This window comes from Dromaius novaehollandiae, chromosome 11 (assembly GCF_036370855.1).
Source record: "Dromaius novaehollandiae isolate bDroNov1 chromosome 11, bDroNov1.hap1, whole genome shotgun sequence".
Lineage (NCBI taxonomy): Eukaryota > Metazoa > Chordata > Aves > Casuariiformes > Dromaiidae > Dromaius > Dromaius novaehollandiae.
In genome coordinates this window covers 21,569,286-21,595,657 of record NC_088108.1, presented here as the reverse complement: position 1 = coordinate 21,595,657, position 26,372 = coordinate 21,569,286, and the positions used below count along the sequence as shown (strand labels likewise).

Sequence of the window (26,372 nt, the reverse complement as noted above, 5' to 3'; positions counted from 1 at the left end):
CCTAGCAAGCAATAGTGATAGCTCTGGGTTGATGCAGAGTTGTCTCAGTCTTCTGAAATGAGTTGTGTCATTCTTGTGGTTTATTCTTGTTTAATGTGGCACTTTGGCAGAGACTTTTATGGCACTGTATTGTATCTGTAATATGAAAATGCTTGAGGGCCTCTTTCTGGACTCTAGCTGTGTGCTGTGTTTGGTGTCTAAATCATCTTCTGTTTTTTTCAAACAGAATTCAGCTCTTACCGTGATGTGCGTGAGGTTACGAGTGCTTATGCTGCTGCTTCTCTCCGGACGTGACGGTAGGGCGGCCCAAGAAAGGCCAGGGGAGTACGGAGGAGGCAGTGTGGGGAGGATCGGGTGTTTAGCTCTAACCTGGGGTGGTGGTGGGGGGGAGAATTACTCTAATAACACCTCGCTCTGCTGTAATCAGCAGGATGCTTCTCGTGCTGGCCAAGGGCATGTCGATTCGGCGTTTGGCTGCTGCTCCGTGGGGCTGATAGACCTCTCGGCTAGCTCTGGGATGTGGCAGTGGGATCTCCAGTTTGCGTCGCGTGTGGAGGGTGTCTCCTATTTTAAATGGGAGACGGAGGGTCCCCTCAGCTGCCCGATGGCGTTTGCTCAGGCGCAGGGAGCCCGTTGCACAGCCGACGGGCAGCGGTACCTGCCGGGGGCTCGCTCGCTTACCGGCACACCCGTGTCCTTCCAGGGATGCGGGGCCAGTGCCCAGGCGCTGCCCTCCTGTGCTCGCGGGGACGGTGACCGGCCTCTGCTGAGGGGGCACCAGCTCTGCCTCCCCCGGTGCAGGGGCTGTGCTAAAAGCCCAGCTGGCTGCTCAAGAGGGGTGGTGGCTGGCCTGGAGCAGGAGCCAGGCTGGCCTTGTGGCCAGGTCTTGAAGGAGGAAACCCTGCAGGAGTGGCTGCAGAGCCCGGACTGCCCGGGGGAAGCTCTCCTGTGGCTGGTGTGACAGCTAGGTCGTCTCTCCATCCCAGCAGTCTAAAGTTCAGGTTTCTTTCACAACTCCTGGCTTGATTTGTCTAACTGGGAATGTTCTGCCCGAATGTCCTGTCCTGCTGGGGCCTTGGTGTCTGCGCTTTCTCATGGGTCCCGGGGCCGCGCAGCTGCACTCACACAACTGACGTCGTGCCCCGGGCCAGGAGGCTCTCGCTAATGTTCCTGTTGGTCTGATTGCTGGTTACAGCCACTCGCCGGAGAAAAGCTCTTTGCTGGAGGTAACTAAGGTCTGAGCTTTTTGGAAGAGCTGCTGGAATAACAAGCTAGAAAAGGGTATTTGGATTCCTCTGAAAGCTGAATGTAAACTTTGATCTGTGATAGTAAATAACATTGGTATTTCACAGCTGTGTTTTATGTGTGCCTGAAGTTGTTCTTGGTAAGTGGTGACAGTGCGAGCCTTGAACTCCAGGACAACACAACCAACAAACATATTCTCTTACCTGCCAGGAATGTTGTTAATACGGCCATTAGGGATGCTGGAAGAATCTGTGGGAATCACCTGTTTGTAGGTAAAAATGGAGAGATGCCCAGAAATGCACATGCTTCTCTAAAGGGAATATGTTTGCTCTTACACAATGTTTGTTTCTAAACAAACAAATTCCTTGGCTCGGAGTACCAGGATCTGCTCTCTGGGGATGCCAGTGGTGTGTCCAGGATACCCAATGGGATGTCCTGCCTCCCCTCCCTTGTCCAGAAGCTCTGTGGCTCTCTAAGGCACCACAAAAGCCTGTTTGTAAGGCAGGAGCTCCAACTCAAGTATCTCTTGGGGAAAAACTTGCTGGACCACACATCCCCTAGCAGGGGCATGAAAGAAGTGGGACAAACTTGGCAGATGAATGAGTAGAAAACAAAGGGGATAAGGGCTGGAGGAAGGAGGGGAATGGAAAACAAAAGTGAATGTTCTCAGATTTGCCTGAAGTGATGCAGCACAAATGGGTGGATTTGTTTAAACATAGGATTTGGGTTTTTTTCCTGCCTGATAGTGCTTTCTCCTGCCTTTTCTGAAGAAAACAGCTATATTTTTGGCATCATCTATGCTGTAATCTTTGGTTGGGATCATTCCTTCCCCACAGGCTTCTGACTTGAAACAGCCCTTCCCTTTTATTTATTTTCTGTCCTGGAAACTGTGTCTATGCACCTGAAGGTGACACATATTGTAACAGAGCTGCCCAAAATCCCCAGCCCTGGGGGAGGGCAGCTCGGGCAGGGTGGGGGGTGAGGATGAATTCCCCCCCCCCGGGCAGGGCTGGCTTGCGCTGTGCTTTCCCGGGGGGAAGCGGGGCGGCAGCAGGACTTGGGGGGCAGCAGGGCAGCAGCCCCGCCGGCCAAGCGCCGCTCCGGGCTGGGTTTTCCCGCGGGGGCTGGTGCACAGGCCCGGGGAGGAGCAGGCTGCTCCATCCGCTCCCCGGGCAGCGACGGCGCTATTGGCTGGACCAACTTTCGTGCGAGGCGGCTCCCTGCTATAAGCGGGGCAGCGCCCGCGCTCCCGCCAGCCGGACGCCGCAGCCCGCCGCAGCCCCGCGCCCCGCCCGCCGCCCCCGTAAGCACATGCCGCCGCCTCGGGAGCATCCTCGGCGGGGCGGGGGGGGGGGGGGCCTCTGCCGCGGGAGAGGGGCTGGGGGACGGGGAATCGCTGCGTGCGCAGCGCGTCCTCCTCCTGAAAGGCTCCTTCTGGCCGGCGGTTTCCTCGTGGGGGAAGCTAATGCTGAGTTAACCCCAGAAACTGCCTCCGGTTTTGGGAGGGGGGGGGGGGATGAATGTGGGGTTTCTCTAATCGGGATTCTCGCGTCTGGCTCGTTTTGCATCCTCTCTCTCCGATAACGGCGGTCCCTCCCGGAGAGGCGGTGGGCTCGAAAGCTGCGGCGGCGATCGGGGTGGGAATACCGCTTTCCCCTGTCTCCCGGCGGAGTGGGTGTTCGGGGAGGGCTTGCAGCAGGGTTTGCAGCGGGACGGAGCCGTGTGCGGGCTGTCAGCAGCCTGGTTTTCCAGGCAGGTGATCAAATGCGCCGGTTCAAAGCTTTTGGTGACAGGTAGGGAGGAAACAGCGAAATCGGTGGCTGTTCTGTGGGCTCCTTGGGTGATGTGAAGCTCTTGGAAAGTGAGGACTGATACCCGCTAAACAGCAGAAGCAGGCTGTTAGTGACAGAAAATGCAGCTTTTAGCCAGTGATTACTGCACCTGCCTCTTTTTCTTCCCATGTGGAGGTCAAACTCTGCAGTTTCTGGTGAGCCCCATCTGCCCCGTCCCCGTGTGAATGCGGGTGCCTTATCTTTGCACAAACACTGCGCCCCGGTATCCACGTCCGCGGAGTCACTCGCGTGAGTGACACCATTCACCCGCGTGTTTGCCATGGGTGTCTCCATCTTCAGCCTTTTCCTTAGCAAACTCTCAGAAGATAAGTTAATGCATGTGACTCTGGTCCAGTACCTGTTACGTAAGCAGGAGCTAGTTTGTGGCTTAGAAACTGATGGGGCTGCTTTTTAAATCATTGAACTCCATCGGTTTTTTTTTCCTTTTATGTGCTACCGATTAGATTTTTTTTTTTTAAACTTTGTTTTGGGAAGTTTTTAAAGGGGAAAGGGGAAAAAAAAGCTTTAGAAAGGAAACTGATTAAATTCTTAAGCCATGAGGTACAAAGCAAATAGCTGATGATGCAGCCAAATATGGCTTTAAAATTGTAACTTTCTTTTTTTAATGATAAAAGCACCCACATGCTTCATTTCATAGACAACATCCTCTCCCCCCCTGCCCTGAGTACAGCATTCTTGAGCACAAACCAGTCCCTGATTTCTCCCTAAAGAGCTCAGTAAATAAAAAATTAACTCTTGATTAATAACTGCTAGGAAAATGTGAGTTAGGTGTTTCAAAACTAACATGATGAGTGTAAAAAGAAGAGCTCAGAGTAACAAAAATTTACCTGCTTGGGTTTTGGACTTTAGCTCTTAGGACCCAGTTCTGGACTGGGATTTTACCGCTGGTTTCTGAGTTGCACTGCTCTCGGGGACTTCTGGCTGGGGAGATCTGTAGGACCGGGCTCTTGAGGTGCTCCTACCAGGAGATGCTATTCCCTGCTGTGCACGATGGCCTGTCTGTGCGTATGCCTGTATGATTCTCCGCCTGGATGTAAATATTGGCAGCTGCCCAAAAGCAGGCAATGTTTAGGGTACTCAAACTCTGGAAAATAAATGCTCTCCAGTGCATCTTGGCAGGCTTCGTTTCGGAAGCAGACTTTCATCGAACTGTACCACGAATGGAAAATCCAGATGCAGGGTGTGGACCAGCTGGTGGGAGCTCTGTCAGGCCCCTGCTCGCGGCCAGGAACAGGGGAACGATGCTTAAGAGACACTTTATCTCTGGTCTTGGCCAGGATCCCCTGAATATTGCTTACAGACCATGCCCAATGCACTAGGGTGTAACAACAGCTTTGAAAAGCTGCCTTCCTCGCCTACAAGGGAAAAAAAATCATTTCCTTTTGCAATATCTATGTGAAAACAGGGTTGTTCCAGGTTATAGGATATCCCTTTGCCCTTTCTGTGCTGCGTGCGTGCTGATGGAAAGAAAACTTGCGGTTCTCCGGTACCGCGGTTGTGACCACCTTCCCTTGCTCCCTGCTGGAGATAACGAGTGGGTATCTGCAGCGTGGGGATGCCTCGGACAGGGCTGAAACTTCGCGTGCTTTGGTGGAAATAACAATGATGTGAGCCAGGAATAATGTCCCCTCAGCAGTAGCCTGTGTGAATGATGTCCTTTTAAGTGTGCAACTGTCCCAGCGATGTGCTGAGGGATTTAGGTATCTAATTCCCGAAAGTACCTTGGAAAATTCCTCTGATCTTTGTTGAACTAGCCCAGCCTATGTTTAGCACTTCTGCTTTTCCTGGGACTGCTTAAACCTGAAGTCCCAGCACTGCTTTTAATGCTCAGATCTTTCAACACTACGTTTTAGCTGTGGCCTAGACCGCTGCCTCTGCCAGTGTGAGAGCAGCATGAAGTGCACGGTGCTGCTGGCAGCACGCTGGGCCGCACAGCCAGCAACGCGCAAAGCTTGCTCGGGCTTTGGGCTCCTTGCTCAGGGCAGCGGCCGCCTGGCCGTGGTCCCCGGCTATCATCACCTTGCCCTCCGCGTGTCAGAGCGCGAAGGTAGCCAAGGGGAGCTTTTGGGTGCGAGTCTGTGACTTTAGCTCTGCGGAATGGCTTTTGCTTGAAAAAAGTAATGGAAATTATGATAAACCTTCCCAGACCTGACCTGTGGCTTTATTACAAAAAGTGCAGTGCAGCCTTCACAGTCGAAATACTTCAGCCCAGTTCATTGTGATTTCTTTTTTCATTCCTCTCTTATCGGAGATGCTAACAGGGAGAACAACAAAGCAGAGATGTCTGAGATAGTCATTTCATGTCCCGTTTTGGCAGCGGCAGTGTGGGAGGAAGAAAGAGACCTCATGTTTCATTTAGATACCCTGATTTGGAGAGGAATTTTAACCAGATGGCTCTTGAGACACCAGGACTCTGAAGGATTAAATGCTATTTAGATAAAGTCCATGTTTCCACTCCTGCAGCACAGTTTTAGAAGGGCCGTGCCACACAGTCTGGCTTCGGTCCGTTTGTCCCTGGGCACAGCCCTGTCTGGAGCCGCTTGGCAGAGCCTGCGAGCCAAGGCGCTGCGCTGCCCTGGGGCTCGGGGACGGGCCAGCGCCGCTCCCGGTTCACCTGTGGCTGAAGGAAGGTTGTGGGCTGAGCAAAACTGCTGCGGAAACTTGGGATCTGCACCGACCAAACTGACAAATAACGTTGCTTAAGGAAGGGTTACTGAGTCACTCGGTGCATGGAAACTTTCCTGCTGGGTCTGGAGTGGGTGCTGCTGAGCCTGGGTGCTGATGAAACAGGCAGGGTGCAAAGCAGGGAGGGGTGCTGGGGAACCGCAGCCCTGTCCGTGCTGTGCAGCCTCGGCCCTGGAGGACGCAGGCGCCATGCGTGTGCACGCTCACCTTCCCCAGGCCGCTAGCCAAAAATCTCCTTCCTACCAAAGATGGATTCGTTTTGCTGCTTTAAGTATTTCCACAAAGGTGTTGCTCTGCTCCGAGCTGTTATGTAGAAAGATATACATATACGTACGTATACGTGTGTATATTTATATGTATATATAGCACTTCTCCAAGGGACAGCATTCACTGTGGGTCTCTGCAGCTTGTGCTGAAGCAGGATTTGGCCCTCGATGCTTTCAGAGTGATTTAGGCATGTGTGGAGCCAAGGATGCTGCCAGAGCACATTCCCGCTGTCAGAGCGAGACAGAGTGGTGTCACCTGGGAGGCGGAGGGATGGATGCTCCCGTGTTCCTCCAGCTCTTTGTTCTCCCTCTGAGCAAGTGGCTCTTTCCCTCACAGCAAGGAGGGTGCTCAGCCCATGGCAGGGCAGGGTTAAAATGGCATTTAGGCCTTTGGTAGGAGTTATTTGAAAGCAAGGTGAAGGTGGCACTATAGCCATCTTGAAAAGGGATAGACAGAGTCCCGAGGAAGTGCTCCTTAAAAAAAGACCACATTAAAGAGCGTCCTGGAAAAGGCTGCATGGTCGTGTCCGGTGCCTGACAGTGAGGGAGCTGCAGCCCGGGGTGGAAGCGATGGTATTTTGCCGTGCGCCTGCCTGGAAACTCTAGTGCAAAGTTACAATTTTGGTTTGGATGGTCTTAAAGAATTGCATCATTTTTACAAATAGGAAATTCAAAACATCTTCACTCCAGAGTGCCTGGGGAGAGCTGTGTCTTTAGAAGACCCACTCATTCCGCAGATGTGCCTTGTTCTGTGCTGCTCCCGGAGGTGACCATAGCAGCAGATGTAATTTGGGATTTGCCTCTCCTGTTTGGTAGAAAAGAGCTGGACAAGGGAAGCTCTGCTTTCTCTTGCCCAGAGGAGCTGGTTGCTTGGCGCATGAGCAGGCAATGAACACCAGTTAAAACTGGGGAGAGATTAAAAGTGGCGGGGTATGGTTGCGTTCGTGATCTGTTGGGGTCAAATGCAGAACACAAGTTGTCACCCAGAGCTCAAATGAAGAACAGGAAAAGACTGGTCCTGCTGGAAGTGCACAGCACTGCAAGGCTTTTCAGCTTCCTTGCTTGCCATATTTTTCCCACTCCTGGAAGGAGGAAACAAAACCAGAGTGAAAAAGAGACTAAAATCAGAGGTTGCTTGACAGGTATATTTTGATGTTTAATGAGTTGGAATCAAATTGTTTCAAAGCTGGTTTAATTCTTGCCAAACTGCAGAGCTACAGCGAAATGAGTCTGTTCTGACTTCTGTTCTTTGGTGTAGATGGGGAGGAAGAACAAGGGAAATAGCTAAAAAATGCTTACCCTCCTGGGAAATCCTCCCGCTTCTCTTCAAGACGTCAGAGCCTCTCATGTTTTGCAACATCCTGGGATAGAGGAGCTTCAAATAAAGTGATGGTTGGCTCTGGTGGTGTTTGTGTCCTGCAGTGATGTGTGTCAGAGGCCACTGTTAGCAAGGGCAACTGCCCGTGCTGGCTGTGCTGAGCAGTTCCTGGTGGGAGGCATCCTTGGTGCACAGATCTGTGATCAACCGGTTTTGCTTCTGACTCTTGCAAGCTAGCTTTAATGACAAAAGCGCTTGTGCTGGTACATGAGCGTTCTTGTGTTACACCAATGTCTAAGCTGTGGAGGACTTCAGCGCTTCTGGCAGAGCAGGAGCGGCTCTCCGCTGTTTCGTTTGGCCAGGGACAGCAAAAAACCGCTCAACTCTCCAAAATTCTGCCTTCTGAACCAGCATGCTGGATGTGCCTTGCTTCCCTTGGTAAGAAAAATAGTGGTCAGCATGCAAAACCAAGGGCTGGTCCTGCCCATGGCGGTTGCCTGTTGGCTTTTGGGCAGGGAATTGGCTCCAAGCCCTTCCCCAGTGCTGTCATTTGGGAATGTTCCCTTTTCATGTGCTTCCAGGGGTTTCTGGCCAAAAATCCCCTCTTAGGGTAGCTGAAACCCACCCAACCTATAGCTTCCCCACTGCTGATATGAAGCCGGGGTGGGGTGGGAGAAAATAACGTGCTTTCTTTTAAAGAAATGCCCCAAGTTGTGGGAACTATTCAGACTTGGCAGGCTACTTGCAAGCCATTTGCTATTTGTTTAACTTGGGACTGGCTGCCCCTGGCAGTTGTTAGCATCAGCTGCCTTTCTTATCTGCTCTTTGCTATAATAAACACTGGGGCAAAGGCTTGGAATTAGTCACTTCTGGGGCCCTGCCTGTCCTTCCAGCTCCTGTCTTACCTTCTCATTTTTGGAGACTCTAGCCTCTTCCACTTTGTTCTCAGTCTCACTAGTTGGTCCCTCCTCTTACTCCACTGAAATAGCAGAGAGATTTTTAAATGTCCTGTAGGTGTGTCATCCCCAGGGCTGCCTCCGTCCCAGAAGACATGCCATCGTGGACAGCTGTGTACACTCACACTGCTACTGCAGACTACAGAAATCTTTATAGTATGACTTACCTAATCCAGTGGACAGGCTGCATGAGTTGCTCTGGCTGGCGTCCGTTCGGATGCACAGCCTGCAGAGGAAGCCTTAGGATCCCGAGAGCATCCTGGGAGCCTGGCACCGCATCCCGCTCTTCTGCACAGCGTTTACTGCAGAGCAGGTGGTGGTTTGCGGCACTGAAAACGGAGACAGCACCTCCAGGAGGACAGGGCTCCTTGGTCCTAGCTCAGTCCTGATGCAGAAAACAGAATAATTCCCACCGATCTGCTGCCACTTTGAATTTCTTGGTGATCTCTAAGCACTGTCCTGACCTGGTCCTGCTGCCGTCAGTACTGTAAGAGAAGCAGTAATGAGCAGTGGAGGGTGCAAGAATCTCTCTCTCGGTCTCGTCTCACTTTAAAAATACACAGAGCTCTATCTTTCACTCAACACATGCAAACGCTGTTTCCTATCTACCCCTGCTCGGCTGCCTGGAAGGCAGTCGCGCTTCCCCTGTCCAACAGCCTGCCAGGTAAATGCCACTCGATGTGTAACGTATTTCAGCACCGTTTCCAGAAATGGCACGGGTGGCAGTATCGGAGCAGGACCACAAAGCAGCCTGCGTTGACGCTGCAGAGCTGCAAAGGCGTCCAGCAGCAGTGGAAGGCTGTTTAGTTTTCTACTGACTTGCTTGGTTTGATGCACAAGCATGTGCTCCACCTCTTGCTGAAATCTTCCCTGCTCTCTTATCCTGTTAGCACCATAAGGTCATAAGAAAACATGAAAATTTTGATTCTGGATCTGCCTGTGTGGCAGGGTGGGCTTCCCCCAGCAGGGCTGCAAGTGCCCTGCAGAGAGGACATGGTCGCACTGAACGAATGGGAGATGTTCTCCAGCCCCACCGTGCTTCGTGGGGTTGCGGCCATTCACAACCCAGTGACCCGGGAGCTGAAAGGAGCTCTCCAGCCTGCCCAGCTGGCTAGCGCGGCTTGGTTGCTTTGCTCCAACAGCTGGTCAGGACAGAGTTTTTCTTTCTTCCAAAAACACTTTCAGTGAAAGCACCCCTCCGCCCCCCCCCCTTTTTTTTTTTTAAATCTAAGGGGGGATTTGGGCAAGTTCTGTGCTATATCTTGGCTAAGGTCTAGGTGTGATGGTGTAAATGGACACTGCTGATTTCGTTCAAACGCTCTGTGTTGGAGGTCAGAGCAGGCAAATACCCTGGGCTTGGTCCAGTTTCCCTGGCTGCTCGGTGCCCTTTGTGCTGATGCATGTGATGATGAACGGGAGGAAATTTGTGTCCAAGAGCGTAAACAGGCCACGAGTCCTAAAACCAGCCGGTGTCCTCATAGTTCTTACTTGTGACATGAAGCTGGTGAGATCTGGTGGCAGCAGATGTGCTAGTGACAGACCCCTTGGATACCTTTGTGGTCCCGTGGGAGGGATTACAAACAGCATCTCCCTGGTTATTTCTCTGTGCTGGAGGAGAGCAATACCCACGCGTGTCCGGGATGGCAGGAGGCCGCTGTGCAGGAGCGTCCGCGGTGTGCGTGAGCTCATGCCGCGCCTCACACCTGCTTTTTTGGCCATTTCATGTCATGGAGGTTGGGCCTGAACTCCGCTTTCCCTCTGACCTCCAGCGCTAACACATCCCATCTCTATGGCAATGGCCGCAAACACCGTCCTACGCGCTCCTACCCCGGGCCGCGGTGGTTCTCTAAAGCGGTGGAACTGTGTACTCTGCGAGACACTGAAACAAACAACCAATAAATCTGCTGTAAACCAGCGAGTCATTTGTTTTGGTTACCAGGGAGATGGCCAAGTGTAAATGCAACCTGAAATAGCTATGAGCTCATCCCCGAGCAGCGCTGGGTGCCAGAGCCGGAGCAGCCGGGGGAGAGGGAGCCAGCAACGCCCTCCGCTCCCGGCCGCCTGGATGCTCTTGGGGCTGGTTTGCTGGACAGCTTCAGCCTCGTGAGCAAGACTTGTGTGTGGGGGATGTTGCGAGGCCACTTGCTGAAATCAGGCTCCTGCTATTCCTGGAAAGGGCGCTGGCGTCTCGGGTGGGACCGTGGGCTCCCGGCTCCGCTCGCCGGCACGGCCCACGGGGCTCGCTGCGGCAGACGGCGAGGGCTTGCTCCTCCATCTCTGCAAGGACCACGGGGCAATGCTCCGGCCCTGGGCTGCCGTGTGACCAAGGGGCGAGCACTGAAATGCTCCCTGAAGCTGCTCTGCCCCCTGCCTACGTGACCCCGGTGGCTCTGGGGATAAACCCGTGGGTGATACTAGGTGCTGGGAGTGCAGAAGTCCCGCATCCCGTGCTGGTGGCCAGGAGACCCTCGTCTTCCTCACGCTGTGCCAGGCGGAGTGCCGTGTCCCAGAGGTGCAGGTTGGAGCGGGCTCTCCAAGGCAGGATGGCGAGGCTGCACCTCTTCCACGTGCACCCACTTCCAGCAAAGTTGTGTTTTTGGCAGAAGTGTGGTTTCTGTTGGAGAAGGCCTGGTCGATGGTTGGGGACGTGCGCCCGTCCCTCTGCACCGGCGCAGCGGCAGCGCGAGTGCGGCATGCTCTGCTGCTCCCTGCGCGCCGCTTTGGCTCCCCGTTGCTGAGCGATCAGATAAATGAAAGGGAAAATACGTTCGCATAGTGCCTGGCACCTGTGTCCTGGCAGCGCGCGGCGGGGCCGGCTGATGGAGTGCACCGAGGCTTTTAAAGCATAGTTAGCAGTGACTGAAAACAGACAACGGTCATCATCAGCACAAGCACGGGCAAAAGCTGAACCCCTGAAATGTAATCCGTGGCCCTATTCACGTGGTAAAAAATACCTCCTTTTCCTTTGGGTTAACGGCGTGCCTTGTCCAGATGCCTTCTGCAGCGAGGGGACAAAGGTTGCATCTATAAAAACACCCGCTGGCTTCAGCAGGGGTATTTTTGTGTGTTGGAAATCCTTTATTATAACTTTACAAGCGCTAAGTGCTCACCTCTGTGCTCGTGCAGGTCCTCCCAGGCCCGGGGGGGGGGGGATTTCTGCAAGCCCCTTGCCAGAGCCGTGCGGAAAGCGTCCTGGGGACGTGGCGGAGCCCCGAGCGTCGCGGCAGCTCCGGGGAAGGGCTTCGGGAAGCAGGAGGCACGGCTCGCCCGATACGCGGCTGTGCCTATCATTTGTGTGCCGCGATTAATATCCCCTCGTGTCGCCTCTTTGCGGTGCAGAGCATTCGGAGGGGGCAGAGGTCCCGGCGGGTCTGCGACGTCTCCCTTGGCCTTGGCCCCCGCCCCGGCGGTGCACCTCCTCGGCATCGCGGCCTCATTGCTTTTTTGGCTCTCCCTGGACAGCTAAAAATACCGCTGGGCTTTTCATAGTGTGGACTCGGGCAGGACGGAGTCTCACCTTGCTTAGCGCTGGCGGAGAGCAGGCAGGGCTCATTACCAGCCTCGCGCGAGCGGGGCTGAGAGGAGCATCTGGCCCAGCAGATGTTACTTCAGCAAAGAGGCAGTAAAGAGTCTCGTCATTGCTGGAAAAATCCTCGGCGATGTGCAGCCCTCGCCCTTTCCCGCTGTTCTGCGCCATCCCTGGCGGAGGCTGCTCCTCGGCTTTCCCCATGCACGAGCTGGGCTTAAAAGCAAGCCACCGTTTCGCCTCTGCTTTAGCTTTTTGTCGGCTCTCTCTGGTGCTTGCCTGCAATTAGCTGCTTTTTTGTCGCATGGGGCCGATCCCCTAATAGCTCGATTTGGACGGTCGTCTGACAGCTAGCGGCAATTGCACGGTGTGGGACTGTTCCTCTGCAGACTGCGTTCCTCCTTGTCCCTGAATTTATTGTCTCACCCCTACTTGAAAAAGAAAACAAAGCCATTGCTGGGCCCGGGTCCAGCCACCCAGCAGAAGATGGCTTAATCAAGCACATAAGTACTTGCACCATCTCCAGTTGGTTTATTTTTATGCTTAAATGAAGCGCACACTTAAGTATCTCATTTTTTTATTCCGAGGTTTGTGTTTAATAAATGTAACTGCCGGTAAACTTTGCCGGTGGCTCGAAGAGTGAGCGCTGGGAGCGGTGCTGCCGGTGCGCCGCGCTGCCGTGAGGTCCTCGGTGCGAGGGCGGAGGGACCTTCTCCCGCCCCGCCGTCCCTGGCCCGTGCTCTCGTTTTTTTAAAAAAAGTGCAACTGTGTAAACAAGTCCTGGGGGGGTGGGGGGGGAGGCGAAGCACATTCGCAGCTGGCAAGGAAGGCTCCAAAAAGCTGTTTTCTCAGCCGCTAGGATGTGACGTAATTCGCATGTTCTGGGATCCGTGTCAGGGCTGCAGCGTGGTCCTGGGAGGCAAGTTAAATGTAGCAGCATAAATAACGTCATTTCCCCCATTGCTTTCAGCTGAACTGTCTCCGCTAGGCCTTGTCCACCGGTCTTAACATTTCTGAAGGTGCCAAAGTGACTGAATCTTTGCTAGGTTACCCCAAAACTAGTGTGGGAGGGAGCTGGAGGGAGGAGAATCCCCCCTTTCCCCGTCCCGCAGAAGAGCCTCCATCCTGCGGATCCAGACGTCCAGCTGGGACGGTGCAAGCCGGGCTGGGTTCAGACCTCCGGCTCACAGCCGCTCTGGGTTGGGCCTCTCTGGTTTTGGCCAAAATTGAATCCTAATCCTGATGAAAAATCTAAGTTTTTTTTTTTTTTTTTTTGAATCAGTGTTTTCTAATCAACCACCCGAGATTGTTTTCAGTGCGGTCCTTGCCCAGCTCTGATCTGACATGATTTCCAGGGAGACCCGAGATCTTTATCACTTTGTGAAGAAATGAGATTTATGCTCCCGTATCACACAGGCACTTTGAAAATATTATCCCTGGCTCCAGAGAAATGGCTCATACATTTTAATGCAGTTATTAGAAATTGAGTTGACAGCGTTTCCCCTCAGTGGAAATTGCTGTGCAGCTCAGGAGAGGAACTGGGGGAGACTTTGGAGAGCTCCCGTCGCCCCGAGACGTGCGTGTCTTTGCTGCAGCATTTCTGCTGCAGGAAACGTGTGTTGCTCCGGGTGTGTGTGTCCAAGGGTGCTGCGGATGTGTTGCACGTGCACAATTATTTGTGTGCATTAATAAGCATAGAGAGATGGGGTTGGATGAGCCCAGGCTTGAACGGGCCTGAAAGGGAAGCGCTGTCGGAGCGGGTGACGGGCTCCTGGGAGGAGAAGCAGCGAGGAGCTGGGCCACCAGACCGCTCCGAGATCCCTGCCCAGCCTTGCGGGCTCGCTGTCGGTCAGGCGTCCTGCTTGGTTGGTTATGAGAGTGATTTACAGCAGGATTTTGTGCTCGCGCCCCTCCTCCGTGCTCGCGCAGGGCTCCGTACAGCTGTCGTGCTCCTTGGCGTGCAGCCGCAAGAGAAACAGAATCAGGGTGTTTGTGAAATCGGTTCTTCTTTTGTGGTCAATGAGCTGGGACATGAGCCCCCTTCCCAGGGCGTTCGGTCGCTCTGCAAGGCCCGGCTGATCGCTGCTCCTCCCAGGGGAGGTGGCCGCCGAGGAGGACCTCACGCTTGCGGATGGAGCCTCTGCGGCTGCTGGGCTGGGACTCACCGGCTCCCCAGGGCTGACCTGGGCGCTCAGAGCACGGCCCGCTGCAGCAGCAGGAGGGAAGAGGGGGCACGGCTGGCAAAATACCCATTTACCGGGGCTGCAGGCTCTTCCGAAAGCCTGGCTGACTTGCCTGGTTTTGCCTGTGTGCTCAGTCTTTTGGATGTCCGTTTGAGCAAGAGCAGCCAGGGCAAGCTCAGCCTTGCACGAGTGGTCTCCTGGTCCGGCAAGGGCTCCGACTTGCCCGCGGGAGGAGGGAGCCCAAGAGCCTCGCTGAGCAGCGCGATGTGCGGCTGTTAGCTGCACAGGGCGTTAACGAGAGGCTTGATGAGCTGGTTTGCGGAGTATTAACCTGAATGCAGGATGAGGTCTGCTCTGGTCACAAACTAAGCCGTGGCAAAGGGGAGAGTTGAACAGCATCTGTTTCGGCGGAGGGAGGGTGTGATAACCCAGACGCAGAGCTAGCTGGCTTAGAAGTCCACACCACCGCTCTGCCTTACAAGCAAGCAGGTGCCTTGTGGGTCGTGTTGCCTCCCTTGGATGGGTGTCCTCTCCCCAGGCTGTCCTGGAGCACATGTCTTGGCATGTCCAGCAGGTGCCCACGAGATGCGGTACCATGGAAGCGGCTGTGAATTTGAAGCCGCTCCAAGGTGAAGGGTTTCCACCTCTCCTGCCCTCGCTGAGGCTGGGGCAGAGCTCGGTCCCGTGGTGGACCACGCCTGAGGGACGGGAGAGGTGTTTGTGCAGGTCACTGCTGTGTGTCTGTTAAGCCCTGTAGTTATTGCTACTCCAGCCAGGTAATGAAAGACTTAATTAGTGCGGTGGGGTGTGCACGGCTGCCTAATTTGTTTGTGATAAGTGTGAAGGTTGGATCGTGTAGGGAGAGGTATTTCAGCCCATAGCAAAGAGCCAGTAAGGAAAAAGAAAGGCACTGTTACAGATGAACACCCTGTAGGTCTTATATTTAATGGAATAATTGCTATTTACCCTGTCCGGACAGCAGTTAAGCTGCTGGGAATGGATCCTCGCTCTTGCTTTGCTAAGGTGTGCTCCTAGCGCAACGAGGTCCGTTATCGGGATCAGGCTGCGAGGAAGTGGACCCCCCGCCTTTTAAAAACTTATTTATCTGAAGTTGGAAATAAAATCAACCCCTTCCAAAGCAGAAGTTTCTGAGAATAACTTTTGTGACTAATCCAACCTCCTGGGCCTCAGCAGAGGGGACTTTGCAGCTTTGTTTTTCCCTGTAAAGAATGCCCAGCATATGTCCTGACAATTAGTCAGAGTGCCCAAAAATACCCCGTCAGGCCTGCAAGCTGATCTCCTTTGGCTCCTGGAGCCAAGACAGACCTGGGGTTATGCACCGTGGGGCTTTGGGAAGGGTTATTTTTAAAATGGCCGAGTAACAAGTGAGATTTGGTCCTTTCAGCCACCAGTGCTGTCTAACAACTGAAAGCGTAGTTAGCCAAACACTAATCTTGCTCGAGGTGAGCGTCCCGTGCCCAGGGCAATGGGCTGGTGTTCTGCTAAACCCGTACGCCAGGCCCGGCTCCCGCCAGCTCTAAATCAGTGCTCAGGGCATGGCCTTGGGGCCCACGCCAGGGGCGGGCGGTGCTTTGATGGTGTGCTGGATGCCGGAGAGTCTTCCCAACCAGCACATCAGCGCTTGGAAGGGCACGTCCTTCTCGCTGAAGCTGTGGCTGGTCTTCACCCATGGCCAGGCAGCGTGCTTCCTCCTGGCCCCTCTCTGAGGGGCATCTGCTCTGCCCATCACTGGCCACCTGGGCTGGAGTTTTCTGTCCTCAGCGTCTCCCATGTGCTGAGTTTCTGGAGGGTGCTTTAGCAGAATGACAGCCCTTTCTTCTCCTTCCCTGAAAACAAAGCTCTTTCAGGGGAAATGCCACGTACCCCATGTCCTGCAGAGCACAGTTTGTGTGGGTTTTTTTTGGTGGGGCATGCTGTTCTGTGGGGACGTAGGAAGGGGGTCCGGAGGGCTGCCTGCCTAGCAGCTTCCTGGGAACGTGCTGTTTTTCTAGAAAACCCCAAGCTGTGAGTGTTCCCTGCCTTTGGAGGAAGAGCGCAGGCACGGCCTGCCGCGGTCGCCTTGCAAGTCCTTGCAGCCAGGTCCTGTGGGCGCACGGTGAACGAGCACGGGAGGACGGCAGGGCTGCTGGAGAGCCACGTGGAGGGCCACGTGCTGGAGCTGATGTCCGGGTAGCTGCTAATTTCTGAATCGTCGTGGGTTCATTTCCAAGGAAGGTGAATGACCCAGCCTTCAAGCAATGCTACAAACTAGTAACTGCGCTTCCTTCCGTGCTCTTCCCAGCGAGCTCTGACTTCCCCGGGGGCAGAGCACAGCTCAGCAGCTGCGCCTGTGAAAAGTAATTGAAAGCAATTAACAGTGCAGGGAGCATAATGGAAGCTGTGAAATATTATTTCAGTGACGGCTCACTGATAACTCGGTGAAGCCCTAGCATGAGCGTTTGTTTGGGGATGGCAGGATTATATTGCTGCGAGTGTCCATCAGACCCTACTTCTCCCAGACGGGACTGCCCCGCTGTCTGGCCGGGATCAGGGCCGGGGGACTTAGGCTGCTTTTCTTGGCCCTGAAGTCAGGGCTAGGCCATGGGGGAAAGCTGTGCCTCACAGGCCTTTGCCCCACGTTTGACCCCCCCGTCTTTTCTGCATTTCGCTGCAGCTAAACCTTGGATGAAGAGACCTGCAGCCGGCAGGTTCTGCCCGCCCAAGGCAGCCGTAACGCAGCTCTGCTCTGCTAAGCCGGAGCCGTTGGGTGATGGCCAGGGCGGATAACTGCGTGGTGCTGAGAGCCCGAGTGCAGCTTGCTTGGCCTCGGGGAGGGCTCCTCCGAGGAGCACAGTGGTGCTGGAGGCAGTGATGTTGGTGACCGGGTCCTGGAGGCATCACCCCCCCGTCGCGTTGGTGTGCTGTCGAGGGCATAGTGCTGCTTCGCTGGAGGTCTGGAGCCGAAGCGCGGGGCGTTGGGCCGAGCAGGAACCCCAGAGCTCCCGGGAGCTTTGCATGCAGGAGCCTGGCCAGCGGGGTGAGATCACAGCCCTGAGCTGCTAAACCAGAGACCTTCCCACCGCTCCTGTGTGGTCGCGCAGGCAGGCTGCTTCCCCTGTGCCTGCTCCTGCCTCCTCCCCGGCGAGCGCTGCCCGGGTTACCCCTGCCCCCTCGGCCGCTTTGCTCAAGCCGTGCAGCGTTGCCGGGTGCTGCAGGGTGCTGGGAAGCAGCAGGCAGATGTTTGAGGTTTTTAAGCCCAGCTATGGGCTTGGTGATGTTGTAAAGCATCTGAATTGGAGTCATCTTAGAGGTACAGGTGTGTCTCTTTGCCGGGACAGGCAAAGGCAGTCTCCCTTGAAGGTGGCTGATGCCCGGGAGCGTTCAGACCTGCAGCTTCCACCCTGCAGTCCACGCGAGGGCTTGCAGGGCGCCTGCGGGGCCTCCCCGGGCGGTGGGCTGCACGCGCAGCTCCTCCCTGCAGTCTGCAGGCAGCACCAAGGCAGGGAGGGCAGGAGAAACAGGGCCCAGGTTTAACCGTGTGCAGTTGAGACAAATGCATTTATCTTCCTAAGGGTTTTTTTTTTAAAAAAATCTGCAGCCTTTTGGGAATGGCTCTCTTTTTAAGCTCGCACTGGATGTCTCAACCTAACCATGCGGACCGCAGCACGCACCCGGCGTCCTTGCTGCTGGGAGACTTTGCATCTCCTCTGTAATACAACAAGGAGCTGCAGGGAAAAGGGATGGGAGGAATCGGTCTTCCTTGGTGTGGCTGAATCAAAGCCGTCCTGTTAGCACCTAATACTGCTACAACTTCTCAGTCCCCTAAGGAGCTTTTATACCCTGGGACTGCTGCCAGGGGTCTGTGCTGGGGCCCCCCTGCCCCAGGGCTTCTCCAAGCTCGGAACAGCCAGGAGGCTGGACAGGCGCTGAACTAAACCTTGGGTCTACAAAGCAGGTCTTGATTAATTCGCAAGCGCGTCCCCCACCCCAAGCCTCGGTGTCGCTCGGCTCCCAGCAGCCTGCCAGGGCTCTGCCATGTCAGCAACAGGTGACGGTGATGGGGGCCAGTCGGGAGCGCGGGTGGAAAGGATCCGCGGAGCAGATGGCAGCCGGGACATAAATTTGGAGCTGCCTTGAGAATAGTCCTGGAAATAGTCCAGCCTGTGGACAGAGGCAGATGGGAAAAGTCCCTGTTTCTCCCTCTTCCCAGTTTTGCTGTTTTTCAGATCCCTTGATTTCCAGCTGCAGTATTGCTGGGCCATTCTTTAGGTGCACTCCTACACCTTCTTCCTTTTTTTTCTTCCTCTCTTCTTATCCCTCCTGCTTTTCTCCTTTTCTTTCTCCTTACTCACACCGTAGGAGTCTGTGGAGGGCTGCCGGACCTGGCTCTGCCCCACGGGCTTATCCCCAGGTGCCCTGCGCCCACCCTCCCAGCCGAGCCGCGGAGCTCTGCTCGGCCCCGCGCAGCTCCGGCCCCACTGCGGGCCGGCGTTCGGCGGGTCGGGAGGCGGCAGGCTGGGGGCACAGGGGCGGCTTCGGGTGCAAAGCGGCGCCCGAGCCTCTTGGGGTGGTGGTCCGGGTTTGAGCCTCGGGAGGAGTTTCTGTGTTGCTCTAAAGACAAAGCGGCTTTGAGCCGCGCCGGCTCTCCATCGCCTGAGCGGGCTGCGAGGGGTTCGGCCGCAGAGCACGCTGCTGCGGGACACTGCGCAGGCTGCATGCGACTGTAACAGGGGATTTATAATATACAGATAACCCCCCAAAAGCCTGGATCTGCTGTGCTGTTACTTGTAAAAAAGGAAGTTTTTGTGCAAACGCTAGATGGGAGCAAACGTAGATGTGGACGCCAAGCCCCACGCTGCCGGAGCCGGCCTCTCCGATGGTCCTGTGCTGCCGCAGCGCCAGCCTCGAGTGGAGCGAGTCCGAAGCCCGTCTGCATAAGAGACAGCTTATGGAGCGAGCTGGGGCTCTCATTTTCATGGGACCCCCTCTCTGCAGGCTCACTGGGCACGGCTGAGCGGTGTATAGGGGCCGGGAGGTGAAGCGTGGCCCTGGGAGGTGGCAGATGCTCCCCTCCTCCCCGTATTTACTGCTGCCTGCTTCTTTCTTTGATGATGGTGACTAATGGCTCCTCAATGCCCCGGCTGTAACGGCTCTATTTAGGACCTTCTGCCCGTTGAGTGACAGCAGGATGTGCGAGCAAGCCGAGACGCCCAGACCTTTCTGGCAGGATTGTTAGGGCAAGAAAATACTCTGGAAACCGCAATATGAATCATTCGCCTACCCGAGGGCGTGACACCATGCCTTAGCCACGCTGCCGCGCGGCCGGACCTGCGCAGCGGGGCCCATGCCTCCGGCCCTGCTCCCTTAGGTGCTGCCGACCCGCAGGAAAGCCAAGGTTTCGTGTTAAAACCACGCGCACCCCAGGCACGCGCCGGCCCCGGGCAGCGGGAAGGGCTGCAGACGGGGTTGTCCTTGCGCAGCGATGCCGTGCTGCCTTTCGGGACGGGAAGCGAAGGTTACTATTTCTGATGGAAATAACGGGGTATTCCAGGGAAGGAGGGAACAGCTCCGCAGCAGCTTTGTATAGCGACCCAGGGAGGAATGGGAATGGTTCATGGTGCACGCTCGACGCGCACTGCCAAAAATGAGCTTGTGTCTGTAAACATCGCCCTGTGCACAGTGAGATTAGCACAGGAAAATACCAGTTGTTAGGGTTCCTGTTACCATCTGAATTATGCAAACAATTTGCTTGAGTTTATACACGAGCCGGGGCAGAAAAGCGGAGGGTTTTTCCTCGCCAAAGCGTTTCAGCGCACTTGTATTTTAGCACATTTCCCAGTCGCACCGTGCCATGGAGCAGGTCCGCGTTGCGCCATTCTGGGCTTGCGTGCTGCCAAAGGCGGCCCCTTTTCCAGGCCGCGAGGAAAACGCGGTGGTGTCGGGATGCCAGGGAGGACGCGGATGCCGTGTGCGCGCTGCCGGGGTCGCCGAGCCCAGCGCTGGGGCTGGGGGCTGCCTGTGCCCGGCCGCGTGCGTGTGGCCAGGGAGCTCTCAGCGGCTCTGCGGCGCGCGGGAAAGACGCTCCCGGCGCTGGGCTGCAGCGGGGCCGCGTGGGCCGAATGTGCCGATGGCTGCTCGGAGGCCAGACGCCGCCGTGATGGGCTCCGGGGGCAGGAATGATAAACACGGGCTCTTCCGAGTGGCTGTCAGGGAGGTTAAGTGCCTTTCCCACGGCCATAGCGTGAGTCAGTGTCGAGGCGGGATTAGCAGCTGGGTGTCCCTGGCCCCCGGCCCTGCGCGCGGGCCGCTGCCGATTACATAACGCGGGGCGAGAGCCGGCGCTGGAGCTCGCTGCCTCTGCCCGCTGCCGCCCGCATCCCCCTCCGCTCCCTGCAGTGATCTGGGTGGAAATCGGTCGATTGGGTTCAACCTGTGCTCGAGAGCAGGGGTCTTCCAGGGAGTTTTGCAGAGAGCCGAGTAGAGGAGGGGGCTCTCAGCAAGGCAAGCGCTGGAGAAGGAGCCCAGCTGTATTCTCAGACATCAGGGAAGCCCCACGGTCGTGAAACCAGACCTCCGAAGTGCTGCTGTTGGGGGCTTGCTCACTTCGGGTCGGCAGTGCCCTGAGCCTCCTGGGGGTAAAAACCAGAGGGGAACCAGTTTGCTGGCAAGCCAACCTCAGCGTGCAGTAGCTCCCATGAGTTGTCTTCTCCGGGCTCTCACCCAGGTCCCTGGAGGTACAAGCAACAGCCTTCCCATGCGGCCGGGAGCCGGCTCCTCGGGCCTCTTTCCTCCAGCAACGGCAGCTCAGCAGCAACGTCGGGTCTGTAATTTAGCTCACGACGGTTACAAGACGCAACCTGGCTCCAAAGCCAAGGCCAAATTGTACTAGCAGGGGGTCAAGTTCCTGAGGCGCGCTCTGCCTTTGGGACTAATTTGGGTGCTGAGTAGCCAGGCAGGTATTTACATGTTGCCCACAGAGGTCTCTGGATCCTATTCTTCTCCCTCGGATCACCTAAAATGGTAAGAATTTTCAAGGGGGATTAAGGTTGTGATCTCTGGGGAGGGGAGTGGACATCTGGTAGGAGTCCCGTCCGTATTAATAGCCTCCCTTTAAATGTATGTTATCAAACGAGGCGCTTCCTTATCGGCCAAGAGACCGGGAACACCGTTGCCTGCGGGGCTGCGTGTGACGGGCGCTGGTACCGATGGCTTTCCACAGGCACACAGGTGACGGGGCAGCGCGGGCTCACGGGAGAAGGGAGGGTCTGCTGCAGCATCCTGCACCGCAGCAATGCCCCCCTCAACGTGCGGTCTTTGCAATCTGCAGCTGTAACTCATGATGGCAATGGGCTCCATAAGGAGGGTGTGGGAGGGTGCTGGCTGCAGCTAGCTGTGAGATGGGCTGGGTGGTGAGTGCTTCTGCACCCGCTGTCATGGGAGTCCTGGGGCTTGGCTGCTTTTTGAGGAAGACTGAGCGAGGGGATGGTGCTCTGCTGGGCAGCGAGTCTGTCATGGTGCTGCTGCAAGCGGGGGAGCCCCGTGCGTAAACCCTGCTGGCTTGCCCTGCTCCGGAGGCAGGTTTGCGGTCACTTCCTCTTCTCTGTGTTCGTCTTGTACATCAAGCAGGTTGACCCTCGACAGCAATAAGAAAATGTAATTTTTCTTTCCCGTTAGCACTGACAGGACTCCTGAAAGTGGGTTTGCATGTCCCCTGGGGCACACAGATATGCTGCGTTTTCCCATCTGTGACTAATTGTGGCCAGCCCTCCAATTGCAGACCCATGGAAGCTCTTGGGGATTTAAAACCCCTTACCTGGTTCCTAGACGCTAACCGTGCTCTCAAGGTCCAGCGTATGTTCACAGCCCTAAACCACCCTGCACAGCTGCCCTCCTGCTGCAAGCCTCCAGGAGAAGCAGCCCGTGGGGTGGAGGCACCCCGGGGAGACGGTGTTGGGCTGAGCAGCCGCACGCGCGGGCGAGGGGGACGTGGTGCCCGCGAGGCTCGGCCGGCGGCAGTGCCTCTCCCAGCCGGGGCGGAAAGCTGCAGCGTGCCGCTAGACTCGCGCTTGGCCCCCCGGGCGACGACAAGCGTGAGGCTTCTCACGTTGCACGTAATTGTTCAGGATTTACTCGTGTGACACAGATGCTCAGGGAGGTACACTGTATAATGTGTAAAATCTCATTTCCTGGAGCATTTTTAAACATTTCAAAGGTGTTTAGAAAGAGGGGATCCATTCAATTTAGATGCAAGACGCGTATTTGCTGGCCTCAGCCCACCAGACCGACCGCCGCTGTTGCACCACCTCATTATGCTCCCGGCCGTGCCTGCCTTCCAGCTCCTCTTCCTCCCCCGGAGCGTTCGCTGGGACAGGGACCATGCTCTGTTTTGCTTTTGAGTGGTTCTAGCCCAAGTACGACAGCAATAATCACAATTAATGCATGCACAGTCATGCATGCGCATGGTGCGGATGGCCACCGTGCAGAGGGACTGCGCTGGGCCGCGGGGCAGCCTGAGCCAAGGGCAGGGTTTGGCCTCTCCGTGTCCGTCGTTGTGCCCTAATGTAAAATGCAAAAGCGTCTCCCGAGCAGATGCTGTGGTTGGAGTGCTGCCACGGGCAGGTTACAGCGTGCCCGCTGCTGGGGTGGCTACGACGGGGTGCAGCGGGGTCCCGTGGGTGCCAGCCCCTGCAGCCGGAGGAAGCCCCGTGTTGGGCTCTTGGCTGCACCTGGGCACGAGAGAGGCCGCGCAGCAGTGAGAAGGGGCAGGTCCACGCGTAGCCGGGAGCCTTGGAGGCAGCCGCAGGGTCTACCTGTGTCTGGGGTGTTTTTTTTTGCAGGGTATTCTTTTGCTATCGGTTTGGGTCCTTTTTGAAGGGCTCATTGCCCAGGCCCCGCGTGGCACTTGGAGCTGCTCTCGGCAGCGGTGCCGCACGCGCTGGAGCCTCGCTGGACCCAGCCGAGCGCTGCGGGGACGGCTTCGCGGGAGCGGAGCAGCGCGTTTGCAACAGCGCGTCCCTCCTTCCCCGGAGAAGCGTGACGATTTAGCAGTGACTGGGATGTGCTCAGACGTGGTGGCAATAGGACCACGGGGAGCGATTTGGCAACCGCCTGACAAACTTGGAGCTGTTTTTGTTCTAAATAAAGCAGCTTCCATTCTATCAACAGGATAATTTCTGGGTTATGGAGTACGCGGCTCGCACGTGCTCCGGCCTGGCAGCGGCCGAGCACGGCTCTCCACCCTGCGCTGCCAGCCCGCCCGGCAAAACGACCCGCAAGTGATGTCCCTTCCCTTTGGCTTTGCAGGTGTTTGCTGTGCAGGGCAGCGTGCCAGTGACCTTGAGGCGCACGCCGGAGTGTTGCTGCGTGCTCCTCGTTAATGGGACCCTTCTTTTAAGGGTATTCCCTGGTATTTATAGCAAACCACGCGATGTTGCATGGAGAAATGCTGAAGATGGTAACTCAGGTGATGCACCAGCCGGTGCCGGGTCCGAGGCCGAAGCAGGCAGGTGTAGGCAGTGCCTGCTGCTCCTGGGGCTGGCTGCACTCAGCTGGCGGAGAAAGATCAAACTCATGGAGAGTCAAAAAGCAAATGTTCCCTTCTCTCCATGTCACCCTGGAGTATGCAGCCCCGTGTATCCAGGCGGCGGGTTGACACCTTTAGTCTCCTTTCCTAAATGCCAGGAGAGTCCCTAAGGTTTAAGCGCACTTTCCCTGGTCGCTGTTGCAGACCACGCTTTGCGTTCTTCTACGGTGGTTTATCACATTTAAACATATTCCCCGGAGACATTAGCACATATCCTGTGGCAAGCGCCTCGCTTATCAGCCGTACTTCAGCTCTGTTTGCTGAGTGCTCTGGTTTCCTTTGCTCCGCAAACCGCAGCGATGCTGCCTCGCTCGAGCAGCAGCGCATCATTAAGCACGTCATTAAGCGCGCGTTAACGCGACCGCTCTTGTGGGGCCGTGCTGCTCAGGTCTCGCCACCGCGCCGTCTCCGAGCCCGAGGCTCGCTGTGCCGCGCTGCGCGTGGTCCCGAGCCCGGCCCCCAGCCTGCAGAGCCCCGCGGCTGCTCCGCACGCGGTGCCAGCCCGCCCCGGGGCACCGGGAGCCCTGCGGGTCCCTGCGTTTGGGGTCTCCGCTTGAAGGGCGAAAGCCGCGGTTGTGCAAGGACTGAGGGGCTGCTTTGGGAAAGCAGCAGATGCTCTTTTGGGACAAGTGGCTAGCTGGCACCTCTACGGTCAGGTAAATGTTAGAGTTGAATTCCTGCCGGTCTTGGTGCCAAATACCCTGATACTCGAGAAGGCCACCGGTCTGGCCAGCTGCCCTCTAGCTGTAGCCAAATTCATCAGGGAGCTACATTTAGACAGCGGCAGTCGGGGCTCGTGGCGGGGGGATGCCTCGCTCAAAGCGGTGTAGCTTCTGGAGCAGCTTTGGAAAACTGGCAGCGCTGCTGTTGGGGAAGGCTGAACCTCTGGAAGAGGAACAAAAAGAGGACTTGTGGGTCTTGCTGGATTTTTCCTGAGCTCTTACTTTTGTCGAGGGCCCTGCAGGCTGTTAAGGATAGGCACGTGCTGCGTTTAACCCCCATCCCCAGCAGCCTGCGCGCTCTCTGCCTGCCTCCTTCCTACGCTGCCGGAGGGGAGCCCAGGCCAGAGGATGGTTTGAGTCAGTCGATAACTTTGTTTCTGCTTCCCAAATCATGTTCTGTGGTCCCAACGGCTGGCTGATGAGCCGGGCTGAAAGGAGGCTTGGAGATGCGTGTTGGGCGGGTACCTGATTCTCCTGGTGTCAAACAGGAGACCTCTAGCTAAGGATTCAGCTCAGGGGACAGCCTAGTCTGGTGCACAGCTGCAGCCAAAGAAACCTTGTTCAAATAACTTCAAGCTAAAACACGTGCATGTTTTAAATGTACCGCTGTGAAATGAAGCATTACAGCTTTCTTGGTTAGGCTGAGGAGCGCTCACCCCGAGCACCGCGCTCCGCGTCGCTGCAGCGTGGCGGTGGCACTGGTGTGAATCCACGCTGTGCCCAGCAGCTGCTGCACGGCTCACACGGGGAAGCTGCACAGCATCCACCGAAACCGAGGCCCCGGGGAAGGGTGGTTATGACAAGCTGAGAGGAGGAGTTCAGGTTTTTCCATGCATCCACTGCGTCTTTAGTTTTTTTGCAATGAACGGGCCTATTTTCTGGACAGCAAAGACAGGCCAAGGTTGATGTATCTGGAAGTACCGGAAAGTGGTGGGGGTACAGTGCAGCTGCAGGAGGAATAGGTTACTTAGGAGGTAAACATCTTCTCTAAAATCTTGATCTGCTGCCCTCCAGGCCCTAGAAGATGTATTTATTTTTTTACGGAGCACAGCAGGTACGGGCTGTCTCTACCCTCTGCCGGGGGGGCTGGACCCCTTCAGGCAGCAGCAGCAGGAGGCTGAATGTTTCTTCCCCGGGGCTGCAGTGCTCTTTGGTCTCTCATGGGCATCTGCTCCCCTCTGGGGAGGGGGCCTGGTGGTCGCCTCCAGAGCCCAGCCTTGCTCTCGGCAGCCTGCCGTGGACCGGCAGGGTCTGGGGGCTCTTGTGCACTGGCCCCAAACTGGGCTCCTTCCACACGAGGGCTGCTGGGGGTGGTCCGGCTGGTGTGGGCTCTCGGCACGGGTGAACGCACAGCTCGAGCAGACACCGGGTCCCCCCACGTGCAGGGGCTGCCTTCGCCCTTACCTGCTCTGGCAGCAGGAGTGGACGGCGTGTGCATCCTCCTTGAGGACAAGGGGGTGGAGGGGCCTTTCTGAGGCCTAGGTCAGGGAAGGGATGATACTGCCGAGGGCAGAAAGCTCCTGTAAGAGCTGAAAGTGAGTTCCTGTCCCCCCGCTATCCCTGGCCAAGTCTGAGAGAGGTCTGTCGGTCTCTGAGCTGGCTCAAGGTGGGCAGACGCTAGCATGTCTGCGGGCTCCTGTGGGCGCCTGGCCCAGTGCTGTCCGCAGGTCTCCAAAGCCGCGGTGATAAATGTCTGTCTCGGGTTAAGGCATGAAGCGTTACATGGCACTGCGGGATTATGTTCCTCTCCGGGCCATGTGTTCGCAATTATGTGCTCTGGTTTAAGGCAACCCTAAACCTGAGATCGGGAATGTTTCGGCACCGTTCGCCTGGACTCTGCGCAATTGCATTTCTTCCAAATAAAACCCGCGCGCTTGATAAAGCTCTGCAGGGCTGGCGGTGGCTCACATAGTTTCCACGTTTCCCAGCTGTTTGTTTCGTTTGAACCGGCACAAACACAACCCTTGGCAGAGCCGTCAGCAGGACGCGGCCGTCGCCGACCTTGGCAAGGCTGCGCTTCCCGGACCCGGTCCCG

At 56.2% G+C, this 26,372-nt stretch overlaps 1 protein-coding gene across 3 annotated transcripts in view; it reads left to right on the top strand.

Moving 5' to 3' along the window:
* Positions 1–143: 143 nt before the first annotated feature.
* The window catches only part of FHL1 (four and a half LIM domains 1), a 33,269-nt gene continuing 7,040 nt past the window's right edge, over positions 144–26,372 (top strand). The window contains exon 1 of one of the 3 annotated variants that reach the window (XM_064518316.1): positions 144–296. In XM_064518316.1, coding sequence (XP_064374386.1) covers positions 149–296 — 148 coding nt within the window. In that variant the 5' untranslated portion in view covers positions 144–148. Of the gene's footprint in view, positions 297–2,405; positions 2,549–26,372 lie in introns of those variants that run through there. The other 2 variants (XM_064518317.1, XM_064518318.1) reach the window with 2 other exon arrangements.